Source organism: Acomys russatus, chromosome 25 (assembly GCF_903995435.1).
Source record: "Acomys russatus chromosome 25, mAcoRus1.1, whole genome shotgun sequence".
Classification (NCBI taxonomy): Eukaryota; Metazoa; Chordata; class Mammalia; order Rodentia; family Muridae; genus Acomys; species Acomys russatus.
In genome coordinates, this window is record NC_067161.1 from 955,803 (window position 1) to 977,479 (window position 21,677).

Below are 21,677 nucleotides of genomic sequence, written 5' to 3' on the forward strand. Positions count from 1 at the left end.
GAGTCTAGCACCAGCGCAGGTGAGGCTTCTTAGTCTTGTGCTGCTCATTTCCTCAACTCTGAAATGGGGCCATCATGATGCTACTGCGCAGGTCAGGAAAAGGACCAATGACTCTGTTGCCAACATGCAGTGCAATTTTAATGTCTACAGTAAGTTACACATGGTCATGGCACCCACTATTTGAAGCAATGTCAGAAGAGCTGACTTCAGAGGCAACTGGGACGGCACAGGGCGCAGGGTAAGCAGCCACACTTACTGCCACACCAGTTAAAGTCGTGAGCACGCCGGAGAAGAAGCCGCCTCCTCTCTGCTGATTGGCTCGCCCTGTGCGGGGAGCTAAGGGAGTCTGATCACTCCCGTATTTCTGAAAGGCTGCAAGACTCTGCACTACGTCGTTGTTCTGCTCAATGTCTTCAACTCGAATTCTAATGGCATCAGGAAACAACTTTTCAATGGCATCCCTGTGGAGAAGAGAGAAACCACAGGACAGGTGCTTGACAAAATATAGCATTAAGAAACCACACCCACTAACACAACCATTTCATAGTCCACGTTGGTGCTTATGATAAAAGCAAAAAAAACTACAACAATCTATGTGCCCACCATTAAGAAAACAGCCAAATGAAATGCTTAAATGCAAGCATTTTTCCTGGAAGTACTGGGGACTGAGCCACAGGCCGGCCCTTGATACTGCCAGGTGTGTTGCACATGCCTTTAACCCCAGCATTCCTAGGGCGGAACTCTGAGTTCTAGGCTACCCTAATCTACAGAGAGCTCCTGGGTGACTGACACAGTGAGACCAACTCAAAAATACTACTTACAATGATTGTGTGCACGTATGTGCTCAATGTGTGAGTAAGTGTAGTCATGCATGTGTGGAGGATAGATGACTCCGTTCTCTCCTTCTTCATCAAACTCTGGTCAGCACGCTTAAGTGGCAAGTACTATTATTTGCTGAGCCTGAAATATAATACTGAATTCTTATAGTAGAATACCACATGATTTTATAAATGTGCCTACTGGCCTACTTAGTGTCAAGTTGGATAATTTAGGGCATATGTAATATTGGATGACAGCCGGACATGGTGGCACACGCCTTTAATCCCTGCACTCAAGAGGCAGAGGCAGGTGGATTACTGTGAGCTCGAGGCCAGCCTGGTCTACAAAGTGAATCCAGGACAGCCACGGCTTTCTTTTGTTTTACAGATTTACTTATTTGCAGTGTGGGCATGTGCCTGAGTGTATTTATGGGCGCACACCTGGAGCTGGAGTTACAGGTGTTTGTGAGCTGCCATGTTAGTGCTGGGAACTGAGCCCAGGTCCTCTGCAGGAGAAGCAGCCAGTGCTTTTAGCTCCTGAGTTCTCTCTTCAGTGCTTTTCAAAACTTTAAAATCTGAATGAAATCATAACTGAAATTATTCTGCAGAGACGGAAAAGGATTCTAAGGTGGGAGAAGAGAGGTCTTTTGCTTAATTACTAGCTTTGAGTAAGTAAAATAATTTAAACAATAAACTAGATGTGGCTGTTAATGCCTGTATCCCCAGCATTCAGGAAGCCAAATATGGTGACTACTGTGGTTTTGAGGCCAGTCTGGGCTGCAGAGTAAGACCGTACTCCAAAAACCCCACGGAAAATTAAAAGTATATGAGTGTATATGTGTGTATGGCTTATGCTATTATAAAAACTAGCTTACAGAAATATAAAATAAAGTTTGTTGGAAGAGTATTCTATACAATTGTGAGTTTTTTGTTTTGTTTTTGGACAGAGGCATTATTTCCTTCTTTTATAAAAATATCTAGTTTCTTTTTAATTTATTAATTAATTTAGATTTTTTTCAAGTCAGGGTTTCTTTGTGTAGCCTTGGCTGTCCTGGACTCACTTTGTAGACCAGGCTGTCCTGGAACTCACAGCCATCTGCCTGCCTCTGCCTCTCAAGTACTGGGATTAAAGGTGTGCACTACCACTGCCCAGCTAAGTTTTTTTTTTTTTTTTTTCTGAAAATTTCACATAGGAATACTGAATTTACATCATTTCTACTTTTCCCTCTCCCACAATTCCTCCCTGTAAAATTAATGCCTTCTCTCTGTTAATGTTTTATATATAAAATACAGAATCCATTTAGTGTTGCTCAAATAAACCTATGTTCAAGGCTGACAACTTGGGAACTGGATGGCTCTCAGTGAGCTTGCCCCTGGAGAATGCTGATTCTCCCTTTCTCAGCAGCCACTGATTGCCTATAGCTCTTGATTTAGGGGTAAGACTTAAGAAATTTTCCCCAGGTAGGTGTGGTGGCACTCGGGAGGTAGAGGCAGGAGGATCTTTGTGAGTGAGTCCAGGACAGCAAGACACCCATGTGTGTTGGCACTCAGGAGGTAGAGGCAGGAGGATCTCTGTGAGTTTGAGGCCAGTCTGGTCTACAAAGTAAGTCCAGAACAGCCAAGACACCCAGGGCTGTTACACAGAGAAACCCTGTCTCAAAAGGAAAAAAAAAAAAAAAAAAAAAAAAAAACAGAAAAAAAAAGAAAAAAGAAAAAAGAAAAAGAAAAAGAAAAGCCCCCAAAACCTTTCCCCAATTACATTGCCATATCAACTGGTGTTATGTTTATTTGGGTCTTGTGTAAATATTTTTCAGATTTCATGGTTGTAGCTTCCTTGTCATGTCTCAAAGGCACTACCTCATTTCAAGCAATCTTTCCATGATTTTCCTTGAGCCTTAGGTGTAGGGGTTGTTATGATCAAGTGGGGCTAAGTGCCCCCAGTCACCAGTTTTGGTTCTCTGTAGTAGCATCTGTTTGCCATAAAAAGCTGCGCCTTCTTTCTTATGTGTTTGCTTGCTTGTTTTTTTGAGACAAGGTTTCTCTATGTAATCCTGGCTGGGCTGGAACTTATTCTGCAGACCAGGCTGGCCTCAAACTCCTCTGCCTCCTGGATGCTGAGATTAAAGTTGTCTGTCTGTAACCACAGCCCAGCAAGAAGCTCCTCTGGTTAGGGGAGAGAGCTGATCTACCAGGCTGGTCTGACGGACAAGCTCTGAGAACCAAACTAGATACGGAGGAGTCTAAGGCTATTTCTAAAATTATTTTTATTCTACTTATTTATTTTGTGTATGTGTTTATAAATGTTTTGACGCTAGGGAAACCGTCCCATTTTTCCCTCCATGGAACATGCTGGAGGTTGAAAGGACAACTTTCCACCCTGTGAACCCAGGAGATTACAATTCCATTGTCAGGACTGGCAGTAGGTACGTTTGCCCATAGAGCCATCTTGCGGGCTCTCTTTATTTTCTTGACTGTTTTTTTTTCCCACTGTTGTTTAGTCTTGTTCAAGACAGGATTTCTCTGTGTAACCTTGGATGTCCTGGACTCCCTTTGCAGACCTCGAACTCACAGAGATCTGCCTGCTTCTGCCTTCCTGAGTGCTGGTCCTAAAGGTATGCACTACCATGCCCAGCTGGCTTTATTCATTTTCAATGACTTAAAATCAGGGAGTCTTCTTTCCAGGTGAGATTAATCTTTCAGTAAAGTAAAGCTGATAGTTATGACCAATGCTGGGTTAATGGGTTCATGGGCCTTTTGGGTGTTCTACTGATCTGAGAGCGGTTAGGCACACTGCGCTAAGGTAACAGGAGAAGAAAAAAGCAGCAAAGCCTCAAAGGCACCAGGCATGAGTTCCAGCCTATATAGCGAGCCCAGTCTTAAATAACAATAAAAGGAACAAACAAACCAAAACCTCCTACGCACATATCATACACACACACACTCACACCACACAGAGAGACACACCTTAAACCAACACCAACAAACAAAAACCGGGAGGAGCTGTAGAGAAGGCTCCAAGTTAAGCCTTTGCAGAGGACCTGGGTCTGATTCCTAGATCTGTAACTCCAGTTCTAGGAGACCCATGACCTTCTGACTTACTTGGGCAGCAGGCACAAATAAGATGCACATACACACATGCAGGTAAAACATCATACAAATAAGGAATAAAAGAAACCAAAACCAAAGCGAATAAAAGAAACCAAAACCAAAGCAAACGAAAACTGGAAAAACCCTACTGCACGGGAGCGAGGAAGAACCAATCATCTGAAGGGCTTGTGTCCAGCTGAGAGAAATTCTACCAAGTAATGACAGCCATAGGCTTTATTTACAGATTATGAAAATTAGTACAAGTTACTTCTAATTATATACTTTTATCTTTTTTTCATAAGTATAAATCTAAGAAGTGTTCCAGAATAGGGGATTATAAGCAATGATCATAACCCAAAATTCATTTCTGGTCCTTCCTACAAAAGCTGAACAAAATAAGCTAGGCATGGCAGCCTGTGCCTGTAACCCTCGTACTTGGGAGGGAGTCAAGAGGACCAGTGTGAGTTTGACGCCAACCTGAGCTCAGTGTGACTCAGTATCAGAAACTAAAGAACAAGGTGGGTTCAGAGGAAAGGGCAATGGGTGTGGCGCTCAGGAGGCAGGCATATCTCTCTGTGAGCTTAAGGCCAGCTCCATCTACGCAGCAGGCTTCATGCCAGCCAGGCATGGTGCAGTGAGACCTTGCCTAAAAGATAAATAAACAAAACAGAAAGACAGATGACAGCCACTAGTAAGAAAAGAAAGCTGGCCTGCCAGTGATGGTGCATGCCTTTATCCCAGCACTCAGGAGGCAAGGGCAGGCAGATCTCTGTGAGTTTGAGGCCAGCCTGGTCTACAAACTGAATCCAGGACAGCCAAGGCCACACAGAGAATCCCTGGAAAGAAAGAAAGAAAGAAAGAAAGAAAGAAAGAAAGAAAGAAAGAAAGATAGATAGATCTGGTTTTTTGGTCCCAAACTCCTAGAATGATCCACCTCAAGCCTGTTCCTTTTCCTATAGCAGTTCACAGAGAAACTCCACTGCAGACTCATGCTGCCAATAGAAGCCAGTGTTACCTGAGGAGAATGTTGACTTTGGGGAAGCCTTCCCATTTCTCCCTGCATTCCGGACACTCTGTCTTCTTTGAAGACATCCACCATAATGCTAGGCAGTGCCGGCAGAAGCTGTGGCCGCAGTTCAAGGTGGTGGGGTTAACCAGGATGTCATAACAGCAGTGGCAGGAAAACTCACTAACAGAAATCTGAGGGCTGGTGCTTCTTACAGGATGATCTTCCTCCTGCCCTGGTGTGTTCAGGTCATTTTTCTGAGGTTCCTCCATTTCTCAGCAATCGGGGATCCACACACATAGACCCTTTCAGACTCAGGGCACAGCTATAATGTATCATAAGGTCTAGGTGGAAGCAATAAAACAGGATGAATAGTAGTTGTGTAAGATTTCACCATTCTATATAAGTTTTTCTTTCTTTTTCTTTTTGAGAGGTGGGGCAGGGGGTGTCTCATATAGTCCAGGCTGGCCTCAAATTCTAGATCCTTCTGCTTCAAGCTCCTGGAAGTGTCTGCTCCCATACTTGGTTTCTGTGAAGCTGGAGATTGAACCCAGGGCTTCATACATGCTAGACAGAACTCTTACCAACTGAGCTGTACTTCATAATAAAATCAAAACAGCACACTAGCCCAAAAAAGGAGTGGGGCAAAGGGCACATATTACTTCTGGTGTTAGGGTATGTTTCTTAGTCTTGGCTGTTGCTACCCACACTAGCCACAAAAGTTTGGGGACACCATGTTAACAGACAAAGTACATCTGTTCAGGAGTTGAGGAAGGTCACAGGAGTCTAGTTTGAAAATAGCCTGAAAGCATATGGAGATCATATCAAAATAAGCTTACCATCGTAGCTTACAACTGTAGTCCCAGCACCAAGCAGGCTGAGGCAAGAGACCCGCTGTGAGGGCTAAAGTTATGTTTTAAGTTTAAATTACTGTACTTAAGAGACCTATAAAATAAAAATGCCTCTACCCTGTAAGCCCCAGTGCCTAAGGATAGATAACTTCCTAGAACGCTGGTGGCTGCTGCTCATGTAAGATAACAAAGCCAAGTGCTTCCACTCCTATAATTAGGTTGCTGCTCCAAACACACAGAATGTGCTTGAGCACACCTAGGCAGAAGGAACAGTGGTGTTCAGCATCCTGTGGGTGGCCTGGATTCTGCTTCTTGTGGGGCCGTCCAGGAGCTGCTTGCTTCAAGAAGATAACAGAGGGACCTTGAGAGCAGAGGTCCCACTCGGGTCCTGCTCCAGCGCTTTAGGGCAAGGCCCGTGAGCTAAGAGTTGTCCATAGTGGTACAGCTTAGCTCTTTTAGGATGAGATTGCTGGTATTTGACGGTAATGGAGCCTCAGGACCTCCACAAGCCCGCGATGATACCAAAGTGCTACAGCCTGTTGTGCCTTGCTTAGCACAGAAGAGGAGGCAGAAGCCGGAAACCAGCCAGAAGGCAGGTCTGCAGAGACACAGGCCCAGTGGGTGGTCAGCACCAAGCTAGCAGTGGTGATGGGGCAGGCTTCAGAGGCTGACAAGGCAGCCACGCCCCACTGCCTTGACTGCCAGTCAAGCAAGCCCTGGGCGTGCAGTGGTGATTCTTTCCTAGAACAAACCAAGTCTCAGATAGCCATGGTGGAGGAATGGCAGTGATCACAAGAGAGAAAGCCAACCAACCTTTATAAACCTTGGTCAGTGGGGAGGTAGGGGCTTGTGGATAAATGTTTCTGATTCGCTGGGGCTAGGGCTGCCAAGATACTTAATCTACATGCAACAAAATATTACTATTGTAAGAGGGGAAAAATCATTCAGGGAGGCAGACACAGGTGGATCTCTGTGAGTTCGAGGCCAGCCTGCTCTACAAAGCGAGTCCAGGACAGCCAGAGCTACACAGAGAAATCCTGTCTTGAAAAACAAAACAACAAATCTTTACAAAGCAAGAAACCAAGACCTGAAAGCTATGTATAGATTACTTTTGTTTTGGCTTTTCAGATTATGGTTTGCTACGTAGTTCAAGCTGGCCCTAAATTAGCCTGTTGCCTTAGCCTTCTCAGTGAGTTACACTGAATGCACCCCATATTTTGAAGTTGTTAGGTTCATTTTAATTTAAATTCAAAATCTTAAAAGTAGCTAGGTATAGTGGTTCATATCTATAACCCAGCACCTAGGCGGGAGAGGCAGGAGAAGCACAAGTCAAAGACAGCCTAAGCCACATAGTAAAGCCTTGCCACAGACTACCAAGCTTGGAAACTCCCAGAAAGGGTAGTGTGTCCCTCAGTTGAGTCTTCTCTGCTCCTCCTATCTGTATGAACTGATTGTTTCTATGGGTAAGAAAGCAGTGCTGTTAGAGAAGAGAGGTGACATCTACTTGTGACACTCAAGTTACAAGGTTCCACGCTGTGGCTTTGGTGAACACACCAGCTGCCCTGGCGAAGCAACAGGATGTTTGCCGTGTATTCTGCTCATGGTTAGAGCGCAGCTGGGCACTGGTTTCCTTTCACCTCAAATGCCCTGAAGCGACTTGAGAGGTCACGGGCAAGGCTGGGCTCAGGGAAACTCTTTCTATTCACACCTCCAGTGTCCTCCTGTTCATAGACTACTGATCAAACTACACATCAATACCTAGTTCAAAACTAATGGCAAGGCACACGCCAGCGTGGGGAAGTCTACTGATGAGTTTATGACAGCCTGGCTCCTAGAGCAGAGAGTGCAGCGGAACTCCAGGAGTCTGCACTGGAACTGAGCCACTCTGAAAAGCTGCTGTTTTCAAATGAACACTTGGGTCCTTGACTGGAGTCTAAAGAGGCGAGCCAGGCTGAATCCATGCCCAGCCTGTGCGCATAGAACGGGCACTTGCTGCTTGGCAGCCTGAGGTCTCTGTTAGGTTCTCAGGAGGGATCACCACAAAACAAGATTAAAGATTACTTCATTTACCAGGATAAAAGTGTCTTCATCAATTACTGTTGGGGACAATAGGCCATATGGCCAATGTTCAGCCATCTTGTCAGAGCCTGCACCTTTAAATCTCTGTTTTTCCCAGAGCTTGCCTTTCACCAGAAACTAGCTGACCCTGTTGTGGGTCAGCAGTTAGACTAAAGACAGACAGAGACGGAGCAACCCTGTTATGGTTTAGCAGTTAGACTAGACAAAGATGGAGCCAGATACCTTGTGTGGCAGGACATTATAACCCTGCCTGGAATTCCCTGTGTTTTGAGAAAGGCCTGCACTTGGGTTGCTATAGCAATATGCTTCCCTGCCTTCTGAACTATAAAAGCTGCTGCCTGACTAATAAAGTTTGAGTGTTTGATCAATCAGACTTGCTCTCTTTCTTTGTGTCTTGCATTTTCCACAGGTGAACTTCCTCCCGAGTTTTAGTCGAGCCCCGCAGGCCGGGGCAGATTACTGTCTCCTACTTTGGGAGCTGGTTACAACGGGCCCCCACAATGACAAAGCATTATTGCCAAGGGGCAATAATGTCCTACATTGGTCTTTGTAGCCACCAATATCTGGTCTGCAGCAGGCTGGCTTTCTTAGGATGCCCTTTTGTCTCAGGCCCTTCCTATTTATTTATTTATTTATTTATTTATTTATTTTGGTTTTTTGAGACAGGGTTTCTCTGTGTAGCCTTGGCTGTCCTGGACTTGCATTGTAGACCAGGCTGGCCTTGAACTCACCTATCTCTGCGTCCCGAGTGCTGGGATTAAAGGTGTGCACCACCACCGCCCGGTTCTTTGTGAGGGCCAAGAACTCCAAGAGGAGGCCCTGATTTCTCTGGTGTCATCTGACAAGTACAAAGAGATACTCTGTTGGTCTGGAGCCCACATCCTGCTTCTTCCCCTGGGAGCCTCCCAGGGCCCGATGCATACCGGGCCTGGACCCGAAGCATACAAACGAAGCTTAGCCGGGCTGGTGGGCTCGCAGGCTCCCAGGCCATGGATGAATGCTCGGAGGGAGCAAGCCTTCTCCAGGGCAGCGCTTAGTGATGCAGCCCTTTTCGTGACATCACTCTTCCAGTGATATGGCTCTCGCCCTTCCTTTTTTAAAGACAAGCTTAGTATATAGCCCTCACCTGTTTTTGTTAAAATAGGGTTTGCTATGTAGCCCAGGCTATCCTGGAATTCACAGATGTACCTGTGTCTGCCTCTGAACAATGGGAATAGAGGTGTATGCCACACAGCCAGCTCCCAATGCAGGATGACTAGTTCAGGGTCATTCTGTTGATTCACAACAGATACAAGGTTATCCTGGGCTACATATACATAATTCCCCAAGTTGGTCTGGACCTCATTTACATACTTATTCCGGGGGCTACTTGCCACCTGTAGCACTGCTATTACCTGTTTGCTTTGTCAGTTGCTCATATAGCAGTCACTACTACTTAGCCAACTAGCAATATTGTGAGAGCTAAAGTTATATTTTAAGTCTTAACTACTGCTTACGAGATCCATAAAACAAAAGTATCTCTAACCTTTGTAAGCCCACTTGCCCAAGGGCTGATACCTCCTGAGATGCTGGAAGCTGGTGTTTATGTAAGACAAAAAGCCACATTTCTTCATTTCCCTAAATAAGTTTGTTTGACCTAACTACACTGGATGTGCTTGGTCACTTGTTAGGTGGGAGGTACACAGGCAGAAAGTACATCAGGGTATCTACTTGCCCTTGATTGGACCTGGGTTTGCCTTTATAAGCCTCTGCATTTTCTGGAAACACTGGAATGGTTTTAGCCAGAGTCCATCATCCTAGCCAGTATTTAACTAAAGTTGGCTCTTCCTTTTGCCTTATCCAACACCCTTTGAATTCTTTGAAAACTGGACTTACTTTAAAATAATTATCATCAGCCAGGTGGTGGTGGTGAATGCTTTTAACCCCAGCAGAGGCAGGCAGATCTCTGAGTTCCAGGCCAGCCTGGTCTATAGAGTGAGTTCCAGGCCAGCCAGGGCTACACAGAGAGACCCTGTCTTGGCAAGCAACTTTATGAGCTGAGGTAATTCTGCAGGCATCATCTGGAGTATGGTGGCTCGTACCTGTGACACCAGTACTGGGAGACTGAGGCAAGAGGACCACTGCCCTGTCAAGGCCAGTCTTGTCTGCAGATGAGACCACCTGAGCCTGTCTCTACCTCCCAAGATGACAGCTGGAGCTGTCCTCTACACTTCAGTGGATGTTTGCTTTAGGCACATGTATGCCCATGACTAAAACTCCCTTTCCACAAGCATCTGAGGTTTTGTCCACTGTTCGTTGGTTCTGAGGCACCCCATCTGCCATCTTGTTGACAGTTCTGAGTCTACACTGGCCGGTGACTTCATCCTTGCTGTGGCTGTGCCTGGCTTCAGGGTATGGGGCCTGATGGCAAGGAGATGGCAGTGAACTGGCAGAGGAGGGGGCACAGGTTCAGTCTATGGTCATTTGACCCCACTGCGTCTGGGCCCATGAAAAGTAAGAAAGAACATCACAGCAAGGGGATGTTGACGATTAAAGTAGTTTACTTTAGTTTAATCAGGAGGCAGAGACAGCAAGCTCTGCAGTGCATGTGAACATGCTTTCACTGTTCTGAGATAGGATTTCACTCTGTAGCCTAGGCTGACCTTAAGTGGATTACAGGCCTTGCCACCACAACCAACTTAATGCAATAAAATTTGAGCTTATCAAGTAAGAAACCATATAATCTAGGTTTAAAATGTTTTTGACAGGCCTAATCACGTCTTTAATCCTAGCACAAAGGAGGCAGAGGCAGGTGAATTTGAGGCCAGCCTGGCTGAAATGATGAGTTCTAGGTCAGGCAGAATTACAGTAAAACCCTATTTCAGTCCCCAACACTAACAACAAAACAGACAGCCAAGGTGCCAAGCAGATAGCTCAGTTGCTGGGTGCTTGTGTACAAGCCCAAGAACCCAAGTTTGATCTCTTAGAACTCTCATTAAGGAAAAAAAAAAAAGTATCTGTAGCCTATTTATAATTCCAAAGCTGGGAGGTGGAGACAAGCCCATTCCTGAAGCCTACTGGTTAGATCCCAAAGCCTATTCAATGAGTTCCAGGACAGGTGAAGACAGATGGAACCTAAGGAATGGCACCTGCGATTGACCTCTGGCCTCCACATGCCCACACAAACCAACCAAACTTCAGTTATTCTGACTGAAATTATACCTAAAATTTGAGGACTAATGCTTTTAGGGTCTATTTAAGATGCAGCCTAAAAAATATATATCTCAATCAATGTTCAGTGTGTGCAAAAACCCACATTGGGGCTAAAGAGATGACTCATGGTTAAGAGCAATGGCTGTTCTTCCAGAGGAAGATCCCAGCACCCTCATGGCAGCTCACAACCATCTGCCAGTCCAGTTAACCTCCTCTGGCCTCTGGGGCACTGAATGCATGTAACACACAGATACCCCACACACATTAAAAAAAGAAAGAAAGAAAAGGCATTTGGCTTCTGTGAGCCTCTGCTTCTTCTTGCTACACATTATCTACCAACTGAAAGGAAGAAGAATGGCTGATGCTTATTGAGCCCTTGTAATCTACAAGGTACACCAGCTGGATGGGAAACTGCACTATTTTCATTTCCACTTTACAGCTGAGAAGATAGAAGCCAATCAGTAATGGGAAGAGCTCAGTTGTAAATCATGATCTGCCACTACTTTGTGTATTAACCTAAAAAATTAAAAAAACAAAACAAAACAAAAAAACCATGGCCAGGCAGGCGAACTGCTGTGAGTTTAAGGCCAGCCTGTCCTACAAAGTGAGTCCAGGACAGCAAAGGTTACACAAAGAAACGCTGTCTCGAAAAACAAAACAACAACACCAAAACCAAAACCAACCAAACAAAAACATGGTTCAATTTAAAGATGAAGCATTTAATAATATCAGCTCAAAGGACTGATTTACTCCTTTATCATCGAGTCCACACCGTGCTGCTGTAATGGTACACGTGAGAAAAACAAGCTAGGATTTGACAACACTAACTGCAACATGACTTCCAACTGTTAGCCCTTAGGACGAGCCCGATGCTCCAGAGACATTCACAATCAAACCAGGAGGGCAGGCCTAGTATGGGTCCAGAAAGGATTGACCACCTGTGACTACTAAATAAAAACTAATGTGCCCATGTTAGGTGAGGCAAAGGTCCAGAAAGGCAGTAAACACAGAATGCTAGTGACAGTCAAACTGGCTCTTCCATTAATAGGCAGAAGCATTCCCAGTTTCTGTCTAAAACTTTTTGTTTTTCCAATTCCAAAGACTTTCTGCAGAAGGTCGGAGGTCACTAGGATAAAGGTAACATGCTCCTTTTTATGCTAACTTGTTGTGTTGGGCAAGACGAGGGTAGAGGGTAGACTGAGAAGGGCAACAGGCTGGGCTGTCTCTGTGTCGGTCACTCAAGGATGTATTCTGTACTACGCCCAGCAGTTGTTCAACAACTCATAGAGCTACTAAGAAAAACAGAACCGGCCGGGCGTGGTGGCGCACGCCTTTAATCCCAGCTCTCGGGAGGCAGAGGCAGGTGGACCTCTGTGAGTTTGAGGCCAGCCTGGTCTACAAAGTGAGTCTAGGACAGTCAAGGCTACACAAAGAAACCCTGTCTTGAAAAACAAAAAGAACAAACACAAAAACAAACCCCCAAAACCACAATATCCCCAAAACAAAAAGCTTAGAGGTTTCCAAGTAACACACACCATAATACTAGTTGGTTTAAAATATCCATTTTGGTGCTGGGATTATAGCTCAGTGGCGGATCAGATGCCTCGAATAACAAAATTCTGACTTTAATCCCCAGTATCACACAGATACATACGTCAATTTCAACTTATATTACAAACTCATGTGTCCTTTGAGATTTAGCACATTCTTTTACTTTTTATTCTCTTAAGATATCGATATCATCCAGGCAGTGGTGGTGCACGCCTTTAATCCCAGCACTTGGGAGATAGAGGCAGGCGGATTGCTGTGAGTTCCAAGGCCAGCCTGGTCTACAAAGCCAGTCCAGGCTAGTCAAGGCTACACAGAGAAACCCTGTCTTGAAAAACCAAAACATATCAATATCAAAGTGCTAGTTTATTAAGAAAATATACTTTAATGTAGGATAATTTTTTTGTGTTTTGTGTTGAGACAAGGTTTCTCTGTGTAACAGCCAAGGCTGTCCTAGACTTGCTTTGTAGACCAGGTTGGCCTTGAACTCATAGAGATCCCTCTGCCTCTGCCTCCCAAGCGCTGAGATTAAAGACGTGTGCCACCACACCCAGATGAATAATTTTAATAAAAGCAACAAAGCCTAAGAAAACAAGCCAAAAGTCAATAAAAATCACAACTCAAATGCTAACATTTTTAAATGCTACCATTTACTATGAACTTCCATAACTATAAAATACACAGGGGCAAACATTTATGTATGTGGACGACTACAGAACATGAGTAAGTACAGAACGCTGCTCCCCAGCAGGCTAAGACATGGACTGAGCACTGGTGGAGATATTTCCGAATAGATCATTTTAAGCTGACCATTTTAGATGTTTACTTAACATATTTACTTCCATACTTAAAATACTTATGCAATTCTGGAATCACAGTCAAGAAACATTTTCTGCTAGAGTAGCAGTTCTTAAGCAGCACTGTCATAGTCCACAATGAACTGCCTGAGCTCTTCCACATAGCACTCACTCATCTCATGTAAATTCTGCCTAAGCGCAAACTGAATGGAGTTTTCTAATGAAGGATCTTTTTCTACCAGCATTTTCACCACAATTCCAAAGGTTTCACAGTCTTGGTAGTAGGCTTGTTTAATTTCCTTGGTTTTTGATGCTATTGCTTTAAGGCGGTTGGTTAGTTGGTCATAAATTAATTCTGTGCCATCTGTTTTGTGTGATGGTTCTTGTGGTTGATCCGTAAGTAACGGTTCTGTGAACCCAACTTCAAACTCAGAAAGTGTAGGTAAGTCACGTTCACCAGCCATCTCTGGCTTTTCTACAGCCTGCAGACCTGCAGCTTCAGGAAGTCCCTTTTCACCCAACCTTTTGAGCTTGTCTAAGGTTTCTGATGAAGGGACTACTGAAGAACTGGATGGGCAGGGGTCTCTTGACGCTTTCACAGGCTGGCCAGCGCTCTCTTTACCCCGCTCTGGCTCTTCGTGGCTATGGCTTCTGTATGAAGAACGAACAGGTTTGGACTTCCTAAGATGTGAGCCATGGGAAGAATGCTGTTTGCTTTGTTTTGGAGAGCGCCCTCCACTGGATCCAGACTTGCTTTGTGGGGAGTCCTTTTGACCTACACTTGATTTTCTGAAAAAAGAAGTCCCTTTATGGGAAGACTGATGTCTTGAATTATGGGAAGAGGAAGAGCATTGTTTTCTTGAGGCACCTTTCACGTCCCTGCACTCATGCTGCCGGCTTGCAGGAAGACCGTCTCTTGCTCTCCTTAGGCCAGAATCATCACTGCAAGCGTTCTGGGGTCCCTTGTCATATTGTCTGTTAGACCACATCTTGTCTATTCTGACAACTGATCCTGGACGGTGACCAAGGACAACAGGGATGTGGAACATGAAAGGCTGGGCTGGCCACAAGCTCACCAAGAATCCTAATAGTCCTTGCTGGGCATGAAGACACTGGCCTCAAAATGCATCTGCACACTAGAGAGACTGGACTCTAGGAAACATGGGCTTCAGTGTGGATCGATGGCTCCAGGTTCCAGGGTGCTGGCACTCGGGCTGCCACAGGAGTGGTTAGAGGTCTGGTTGGTATGTGCTAGTGAGTAAAAGTTAAGGATAAACCACCTTGCATTATTTTCTGTAGGAATGATGGGCATCTTACAACCTCTAAAAGGTCAATGCACACCTTTTATAGTTATAAAATTTTAAAAAGGTGCCAAGAGGTTCAATACCTGTCCCTAGGAGTACTTAAGTCATTCTGTAAACCCAACGCTCCCCACGTTGGCCTTATTTCTCCAATTTAACTAAGATCTCTATCAGAAAGAGGCCTGTGCTCCACCCATAATCTCCCAGAGTACCTAATACTGTGTTGGTTTTATCACCCAGATTTAGCTGGGCATAGTGGTGCACACTTTTTAACTCCAGCACCCAGGAGATAGAGGCAGGAGGATCTCTGTGAGTTCAAAGCCAGCTTGGTCTATACAGCAAGTTTAAGAACAGGCAGTGCTAATTTTTTATATAATATTTTTAAAGATTTATTTATTTTATGTATATGAGTTTTCTGTCTTCATGCACACTAGAAGAGGGCATCAGATGCCAGTATAGATGGTTTTGAGCCACCATGTAGTTGCTGGGAATTGAACTCAGGACCTCTGGAAGAGCGGCCAGTGCTCTTAACTGCTGAGCCATCTCTGCAGCCCCTAGCCGGTGCTATTTTGTCTTTTAAAAAACCAGAAACAAGTCAACAAATTTTTAAAAATGAGTAAAGTTACTGACATCCTCCCTGCTCTTTAGGCATAAAGTGACCTAATTCTGTAGTTTTTGCATAGTAAACCACAAGAACAGCAGTTCTCCACCTTCCTAATGCTGCGACCCTTTAACGCAGCTCCTCACGTTGTGATGGCCCCAGCCATTAAATTATTTCCCTTGCTACTTCATAACTGTATTTTTACTACTGTTTATGAATTGTTAATGTAAATATCTATGGTTTTTTTTATGGTCTTAGGCAACTCCTGTGTCTGATCCCCAAATTGATCAAAACTCACAGGTTGAAAACCACTGTCTGTGACGGAAGTGAATCTGTATCACAGACTGAAAACTTCCCTTTATGCCAAACCCACTGCATCTTCAATCTCAACTCTAGTGAGGGCAGATTTAGTGACATGACTCATATGTGACAGGAGAGGGCAGATTTAGTGACATGACTCATATGTGGCAGGAGATTCCAGGTTCTGTAGCCTGTTCTCCCAATACAGCAGCCCTCTTATGAGTCCCATCTACTTCTTAGGAAAGGAAAATGTACTTGCTGACTTCATCCGTATACTTTGCACATAATATTCCAGCCACATTTTCACCTCTCCAAATCCTGGGATCCTTGAATTGAAGAGGCAAGCCATAGAATCCTATTATATCACACAACAGCTATAAAGCGGGGCTCTAAATATTTGCAGATGAAAACGGAAGCAAATAAATATCTGTTTATGAGTATAGCTCTTACTACCTTCATCAGAATCCCATGGGAAACTGGTGATCTTGAACTAGTGTGTCTGAGAGCAAGGCCTAAAGCAGTAGACAGTCTTCCTTTGGTATCTGCCTCAGGATTTCCCAGCAGTGGCAGAATCTGTGGGTCTGCAGGTCCTCTCTAGGCAAGGACAGTGTTTACATGTGGCCTATGCACTGTCTCCTAGAGCCCTCAATCCTCTCCCTCCTTTCTCTCTGGATTTTCAAGACACAGTTTCTCTGTGTAGCCTTGGTTGTCATGGAACTCACCACAGAGGCCCACCTACCTTTGCCTCCTGAGTGCTGTGATTAAAGCTCCCTTAGTTATCTCTTATATGTGCTCATTATATAAGCAAATGCAGTAGGCAAACCAAGGTGCTGGAGAGACTAAGGATCTGTGAAATGGTAGGAAGCTGCCACAGGGTTTGCATACCTGTACACAGCTTAATTTCTCTGGGTGCAGTGTAGTGCTTAACATATGGCAAATTCCAATTCTGCTTTTTGGAACTTCCTGGATTTTTCTGGGAGGGCTACGGACAGAGCGCAGGACCACTGTACACGCTAGATAAGCACGATACTACTGAGCTACATTCTCCAGCCCACATTTTAGCTTAAAAACTTTTCCTTCACCCATTGTTGAATTTGCAGATATGCAATTCATGGATATGGACCTGTGTATGTGAAACAAGTCCTTCACAAGATTATGATGAGCCTCCAAGTTTCAGACTGCAAGTAATCTACATGTAACTATATCTCAGACTAGGTATGGCTAAAGTGAAACATTTGTTTGTTTACTTATATTTGGCTAAAGTGAAACTTAAATAACACTTCTATTCTTTTGTGTGTGTGTGACTCTCTCTCTTTCAATGTTTGAATCATCTTCCTGAGCAAAATTCCCATGAAATTGCTCAGACTCCCCACTGAACTGGACCCAATGAGACAACCCAGCAGCTCAGTGGGTTGGACCAGGGTTTCAAAGTCATCTCTGGCTTTAGAGTTCAAGCCAACCAGTGGTACATGAAACTGTCAAAACAAAACAACACTCCTACTCCAAAAAATAAACAAGACCTGCAGCTGTGAGAAAGTCATGGAATAATCTGCACCACCTAAAAGTAAACTAACTTTTCTACTGCTGAGAACTGAACACAGGATTTTGTATACCTTAAACACATATTCTATTACAGAGGAGGTAGTCTTCAGCCCCAATCCACATAACTAAGGCTTTGAACTTGCAATCTTCTTACCTTGGTTTACCAAGCAACTGGGACTAAAAGTCTATGCCACCAGGCCGTGGTTTGTTAAATGCTGAGGCACTACCACCACGTCTGGCTGTCAAACTAACACATTCACTCACAGCACAAACTCTAGCTGCATGAATTCAGGTAAGTCAGTTACCTTTCTTCGCATCACCTGTAAAATGGAAATAATAACAACCTAAAGAGGTTATTACAAGACAACTCAGAATAGTTCCTAGCACAGTTGGTTCCCGGAAAATGTTCCTTCTATTACTAAGACTACACACACTCTGTTCATAGACTGTACTGTAGTTCCACTTAGAAACCTTTGCTCCCTGAGTGTTTTTGTTTTTCATATACTTCTCCTGAAATGACTAAGGTAATGCCATCCTGTTTTTTTTGTTTGTTTGTTTGTTTTGTTTTTTTTGCCATCCTGTTTTGACTATATTTTGTGTTTGTTCTCAGCCCTCTTTCCCCAGTGGTCATAACTGCCTTGGCAACACATCTGAGGTTATGTCTATCTACTACACTTTTCTAGGAATGAACCTTTAAGGTTACTCTGACCCTCATTTAACTTTGATGTAAATTAAGTTATTTGAGGGTTTTGTCTTTAAAAACTCTACCCCTAGCAGGGTGGTGCACATCTTTAATCTCAGCACCTGGGAGGCAGAGGCAGGCGGGGCTGTGAGTTTGAGGCCAGCTTGGTCTACAAGGTGAGTCCAAGACAGCCAAGGCTACACAGGGAAACTCTGTCTCAAAAAAACAAACCAAACCAAAACATCAAAAGAACAAAAGAAAACTCTATCCCTAACTGTATCTCTGGGGCAGCAGGAGTTTTTTGTTTGTTTGTTTTCCCAGAGAAAACATAAAACTTTTTTTTTGAGAACATAAAACGTTTAATTATCTTAACATGATTGCCAATCACTAGCTTGTATGGCTCATCACACTCCCACCTGCTAAGATTTCTGAGTCAAAACTATTCACTAACAAGATCTAAATTGTCTTTGATTAATCCACTCCAAGCCCAAGTTAGCCACTCCTGTGTACACGGTTGTGTCAGGTGTAGGTGTAGGCGTGTGTGTGTGTGTCTGTATTACCTGATCTTCTGGACTATTTGGTAGTGTGCTTACCTACTAGGTTCTATCAGCAGCAGTGTACAACCTGGGCATGTTTATTTCTCGGCACTCAGGGAAAACCGCCTTTTGCACAAGCCCGGATTTCTGATCCTGGGGCTGGGAATCAGAAGAGGGAACTCAAGCCCCAGTGTCGCTTTAGAGTTTCATTTTCTCCCTTCTGCATTTCCTGTAAACCAGAAGTCCAATGGTTATTCTTGCCTAACCTGGACTATACAGACCTTTTCTCAACAAGTAAGACAAACCAGGATGGTGGGCTGTGTCTTTAATCCCAGTACTCGGAAAGCAGGTGAATTTCTGTGTATTTGAGGCAAGTCTGGTCTGAGTTATTGCACTCAGTAGACTACATAGAGAACCCCCCCCCCCCCAAACTAGACAACAAACAAACAAAACCATAGCCAGGCGTGGTGGCCCACGACTTTAATCCCAGCACTCAGGATGGCAGAGGCCATCAGATCTGTGAATTTGAGGCCAGCCTAGTCTACCAAGGCTACACAAGGAAAACCCCGTCTCAAAAAAACCAAAACCAAAACCAAAACTTAGCCAACCATCCCCCACCCCCACCCGCCAACAACAAACAAACCTCACACCAAGGTTAAAGTCCTTGGGGTGAGGCTAACCTGGGCTCCCAACCTGGTCACCGTTTGTTCTTCTTGAGCCTCACTACTTCCCGTTTAATCAGTCCCCCACTAACACCAACGTTAAAGGATTGTTGGATTAGGCCGGCGTGGTGGCGCACGCCTTTAATCCCAGCACTCAGGAGGCAGAGGCAGGCGGATCGCTGTGAGTTCGAGGCCAGCCTGGTCTACAAAGCGAGTCCAGCACAGCCAAGGCTACACAGAGAGACCCTGTCTCAAAAAAACAAAACAAACAAACAAAAAAAAGATTGTTGGATTAGATGCCAAACTGCGTCTGCAATAGTTAAAAACTTAGCTGAATGACTGATATTAATAGGATTACTAACAGTCGCTTTTTCCTGAATGCTAGCTACATAGCGGTAAGCATTTATCTGAATGCTAGAGAGAAAGGGAAGAAAAGGGGGGGGGGGTCCTATCAGGTTTATGGAAGATATCCATCTTCCCAGAAGGCATATTATCGAGCACTTGGGTCAGGATACATCCTTGCTGTTTACAAAATAGCAGTGACAAGAACAAACAAAACTTCATTGGCACATGCAGTCCTTACCTAAAAAAATGAGAGAAAAACTCCTTCGTATTGGCCCTCTCCTGGTGTGACGTTGGGGCCACCCCAAGGACGGACCAATGCGCTTGCGTGGGGAGGACCCAACAGCGACAGCAGAGGGCAAGACAGGGCTCCCAGTTACTTTCTCTTTTCTACAAGTTAGGGGTTCGCCCCTGCCCAGCTAAAGATCCCCAACTAGACACAGCGTCTCTCAAAACACACACACACACACACACACACACACACACACACACACTCCCCTTTGCACAAGATTTCTGAGTCATGAGTATGGGAATGAGGAGAGAGACGCTCTAGGTCAGCCCCAGTGTCACACTGGAGTTAGATGTTCCCCTTTCTGCGTTTCCCTTTATGAACCATCTGCCTTGGGAGGAAGGTGCCTCGATCTAGCGGACCTGGCGGGCCCGCAGCTGTGTGGTAACCCCGCAGCTGTGTGGTAGCAAGACCCCCTAATCTGTCAGCCCCGGGAGCGCTGGGGAGGACCGCAGACGCGCGGAGGCGCGGGTCTTCTCCCCGGAAGGGAAGGGGAACTGCCAAGCGGCGCTCCGCAGCTACGCTGAGACCCAGGCCCGAGTGAGGAGAGAGGCCCGCGAGAGCCTGAGCCCACCCCGACCAGCGCGGCTCCGGGAGCGCATCCCGATCCGCCCTCACGCCGCCCTCTCACACGCCGAGCGCTCCGCAGCTCCGTTACCACCCCGACCCGGCAGAAGCTCACCTCGCCACTAGTCCCGAGACCCACTCGGTCAGCGCCAACCGCCAGAGCAGGCGGGGCAGCCGAAGAAAAGCCGTAGGGTTCGCTTCCGGAAATAACTTAGGCCTGCGGGGCGACCATAGAGGAGAGGCCACCCTCAGGCCCGAAACTCTCAACCCGGCGCGACCTCCCCGCCGCCTAGAGCGGCCGCTCCGAGGACCGGTGAGCGCATGCGCATTAATGCGCCACGCCCCTTCTCCTTCCCCTCTGGTCGGAGCCCAGAAATCATCCCCTGAGGGTGAGGTGGTGTTTTTCTACCGAGTGTTATTACTGGGTCGTGTTCCTGTATTTAGATGAGCTATCTTTGTTCAGACATCAAAATAATTGTCGCACAGTGCTCCATATGCAACATAATGAATCTTATCTTTACATTTATGCAGAAAACTACAGAAGAAATGTTTAAAGTTTAACCTTATCACATTCCCCCTGCAGCCACCCACCTGGTCTGATCTGTTGAGAACTCATAGTTCTATGTTTCATCTATTAGACATTGTGAGACCAAAACAACGATATACCTTGCATCTTAAGGTTTCTGGTTGTAGTCACGACAGTTAATAAATTCCTGGCAGGGCGCGATGGCTCACCCCTGTAATCCCAGCACCTCAAGAAGCAGGCGGATCTCGGTGAGTTTAAGGCCAGCCTGGTCTACAAAGTGAGTCCAGGACAGCCAAGGCTACACAGAGAAACCCTGTCTCAACAAAACAAAACAAAACAAAAATTAATTCCTTGCTGGGTGTGGTGGTGCACACCTGTAATCCCAGCACCTGGGGAGGCAGAGGCAGGTGGATTTCTGTGTGTTGTGGTCGATGCCAACCTGGTCTATAAACAGAGTCCAGGGCAGCCAAGGCTACACAGAGAACGCCCCCCCTCCACCCCAAAGTTAAGAGTAAGTTCCTGTTTTTAAATTTTATATAAACTGCTTACAACTCATTCACGTAATGTCCTTTGTTCCTTCTCTTTAATTGTGTTTTTCTAACAACCCTCTCACCCTTCTGAACACTCTCTCTCCTATAAAAATGACTTCAAGAGGCCAGCTGGAGCTGCACTCTCAAATCTCGATTTGGGGTGAAAGAGCTAGCTGGCTGATCCCAGGTTAATCCTAAAATACAGCTGGTTTTAACTGGACACTCATGGATTTGGTCTTCTCTCAATTTCCAGGTTCAAAACACCTTTAAGTTGTTGTAGACGGGGGCTGGGAATGAAACCCAGTTGGTACAGTGTTTGCCTAAGGAACTCGAAGCGCTGAGTTTGATTCCCAGAAGCATATAAACCAACTGGGTGTGTTGGCACAGCTGTAATCCCAGCGATGGGTAGGCAGTAGGCAAG

General features: G+C 45.3%; 2 protein-coding genes across 5 annotated transcripts in view; both read right to left on the reverse strand.

Annotated features, from left to right (window-relative positions):
* Bfar (bifunctional apoptosis regulator) overlaps positions 1-18,537 on the reverse strand; it is a 30,133-nt gene extending 11,596 nt beyond the window's left edge. The window contains exons 1-3 of the mRNA XM_051168046.1: positions 18,398-18,537; positions 4,921-5,255; positions 257-461 (exon numbers count right to left, since the gene is read on the reverse strand). Of these exons, the coding sequence (XP_051024003.1) occupies positions 257-461; positions 4,921-5,183 (468 nt within the window). The 5' untranslated portion in view covers positions 5,184-5,255; positions 18,398-18,537. The remainder of the gene's footprint in view (positions 1-256; positions 462-4,920; positions 5,256-18,397) is intronic.
* LOC127208543 (periphilin-1-like) lies at positions 13,350-20,399 on the reverse strand. 4 transcript variants are annotated; one of them, XM_051168049.1, is made up of 2 exons: positions 20,316-20,399; positions 13,350-14,629 (listed from the first exon to the last, which is right to left on the reverse strand). In XM_051168049.1, exon 2 carries the CDS (start codon positions 14,425-14,427, stop codon positions 13,492-13,494), a length of 936 nt encoding a protein of 311 aa, XP_051024006.1. In that variant the 5' UTR covers positions 14,428-14,629; positions 20,316-20,399; the 3' UTR covers positions 13,350-13,491. The 4 variants fall into 4 exon arrangements, with proteins under 4 accessions (XP_051024006.1, XP_051024005.1, XP_051024004.1 ...); XM_051168048.1 differs by lacking the exon at positions 20,316-20,399 and adding an exon at positions 19,518-20,014; XM_051168047.1 differs by lacking the exon at positions 20,316-20,399 and adding an exon at positions 18,398-18,543.
* Between the last annotated feature and the right edge of the window lie 1,278 nt (positions 20,400-21,677).

Bases quoted from the DNA above. Each gene is read 5' to 3' on its own strand.
- LOC127208543 (XM_051168049.1), bottom strand. From the start codon at position 14,427: ATGTTCCACATCCCTGTTGTCCTTGGTCACCGTCCAGGATCAGTTGTC.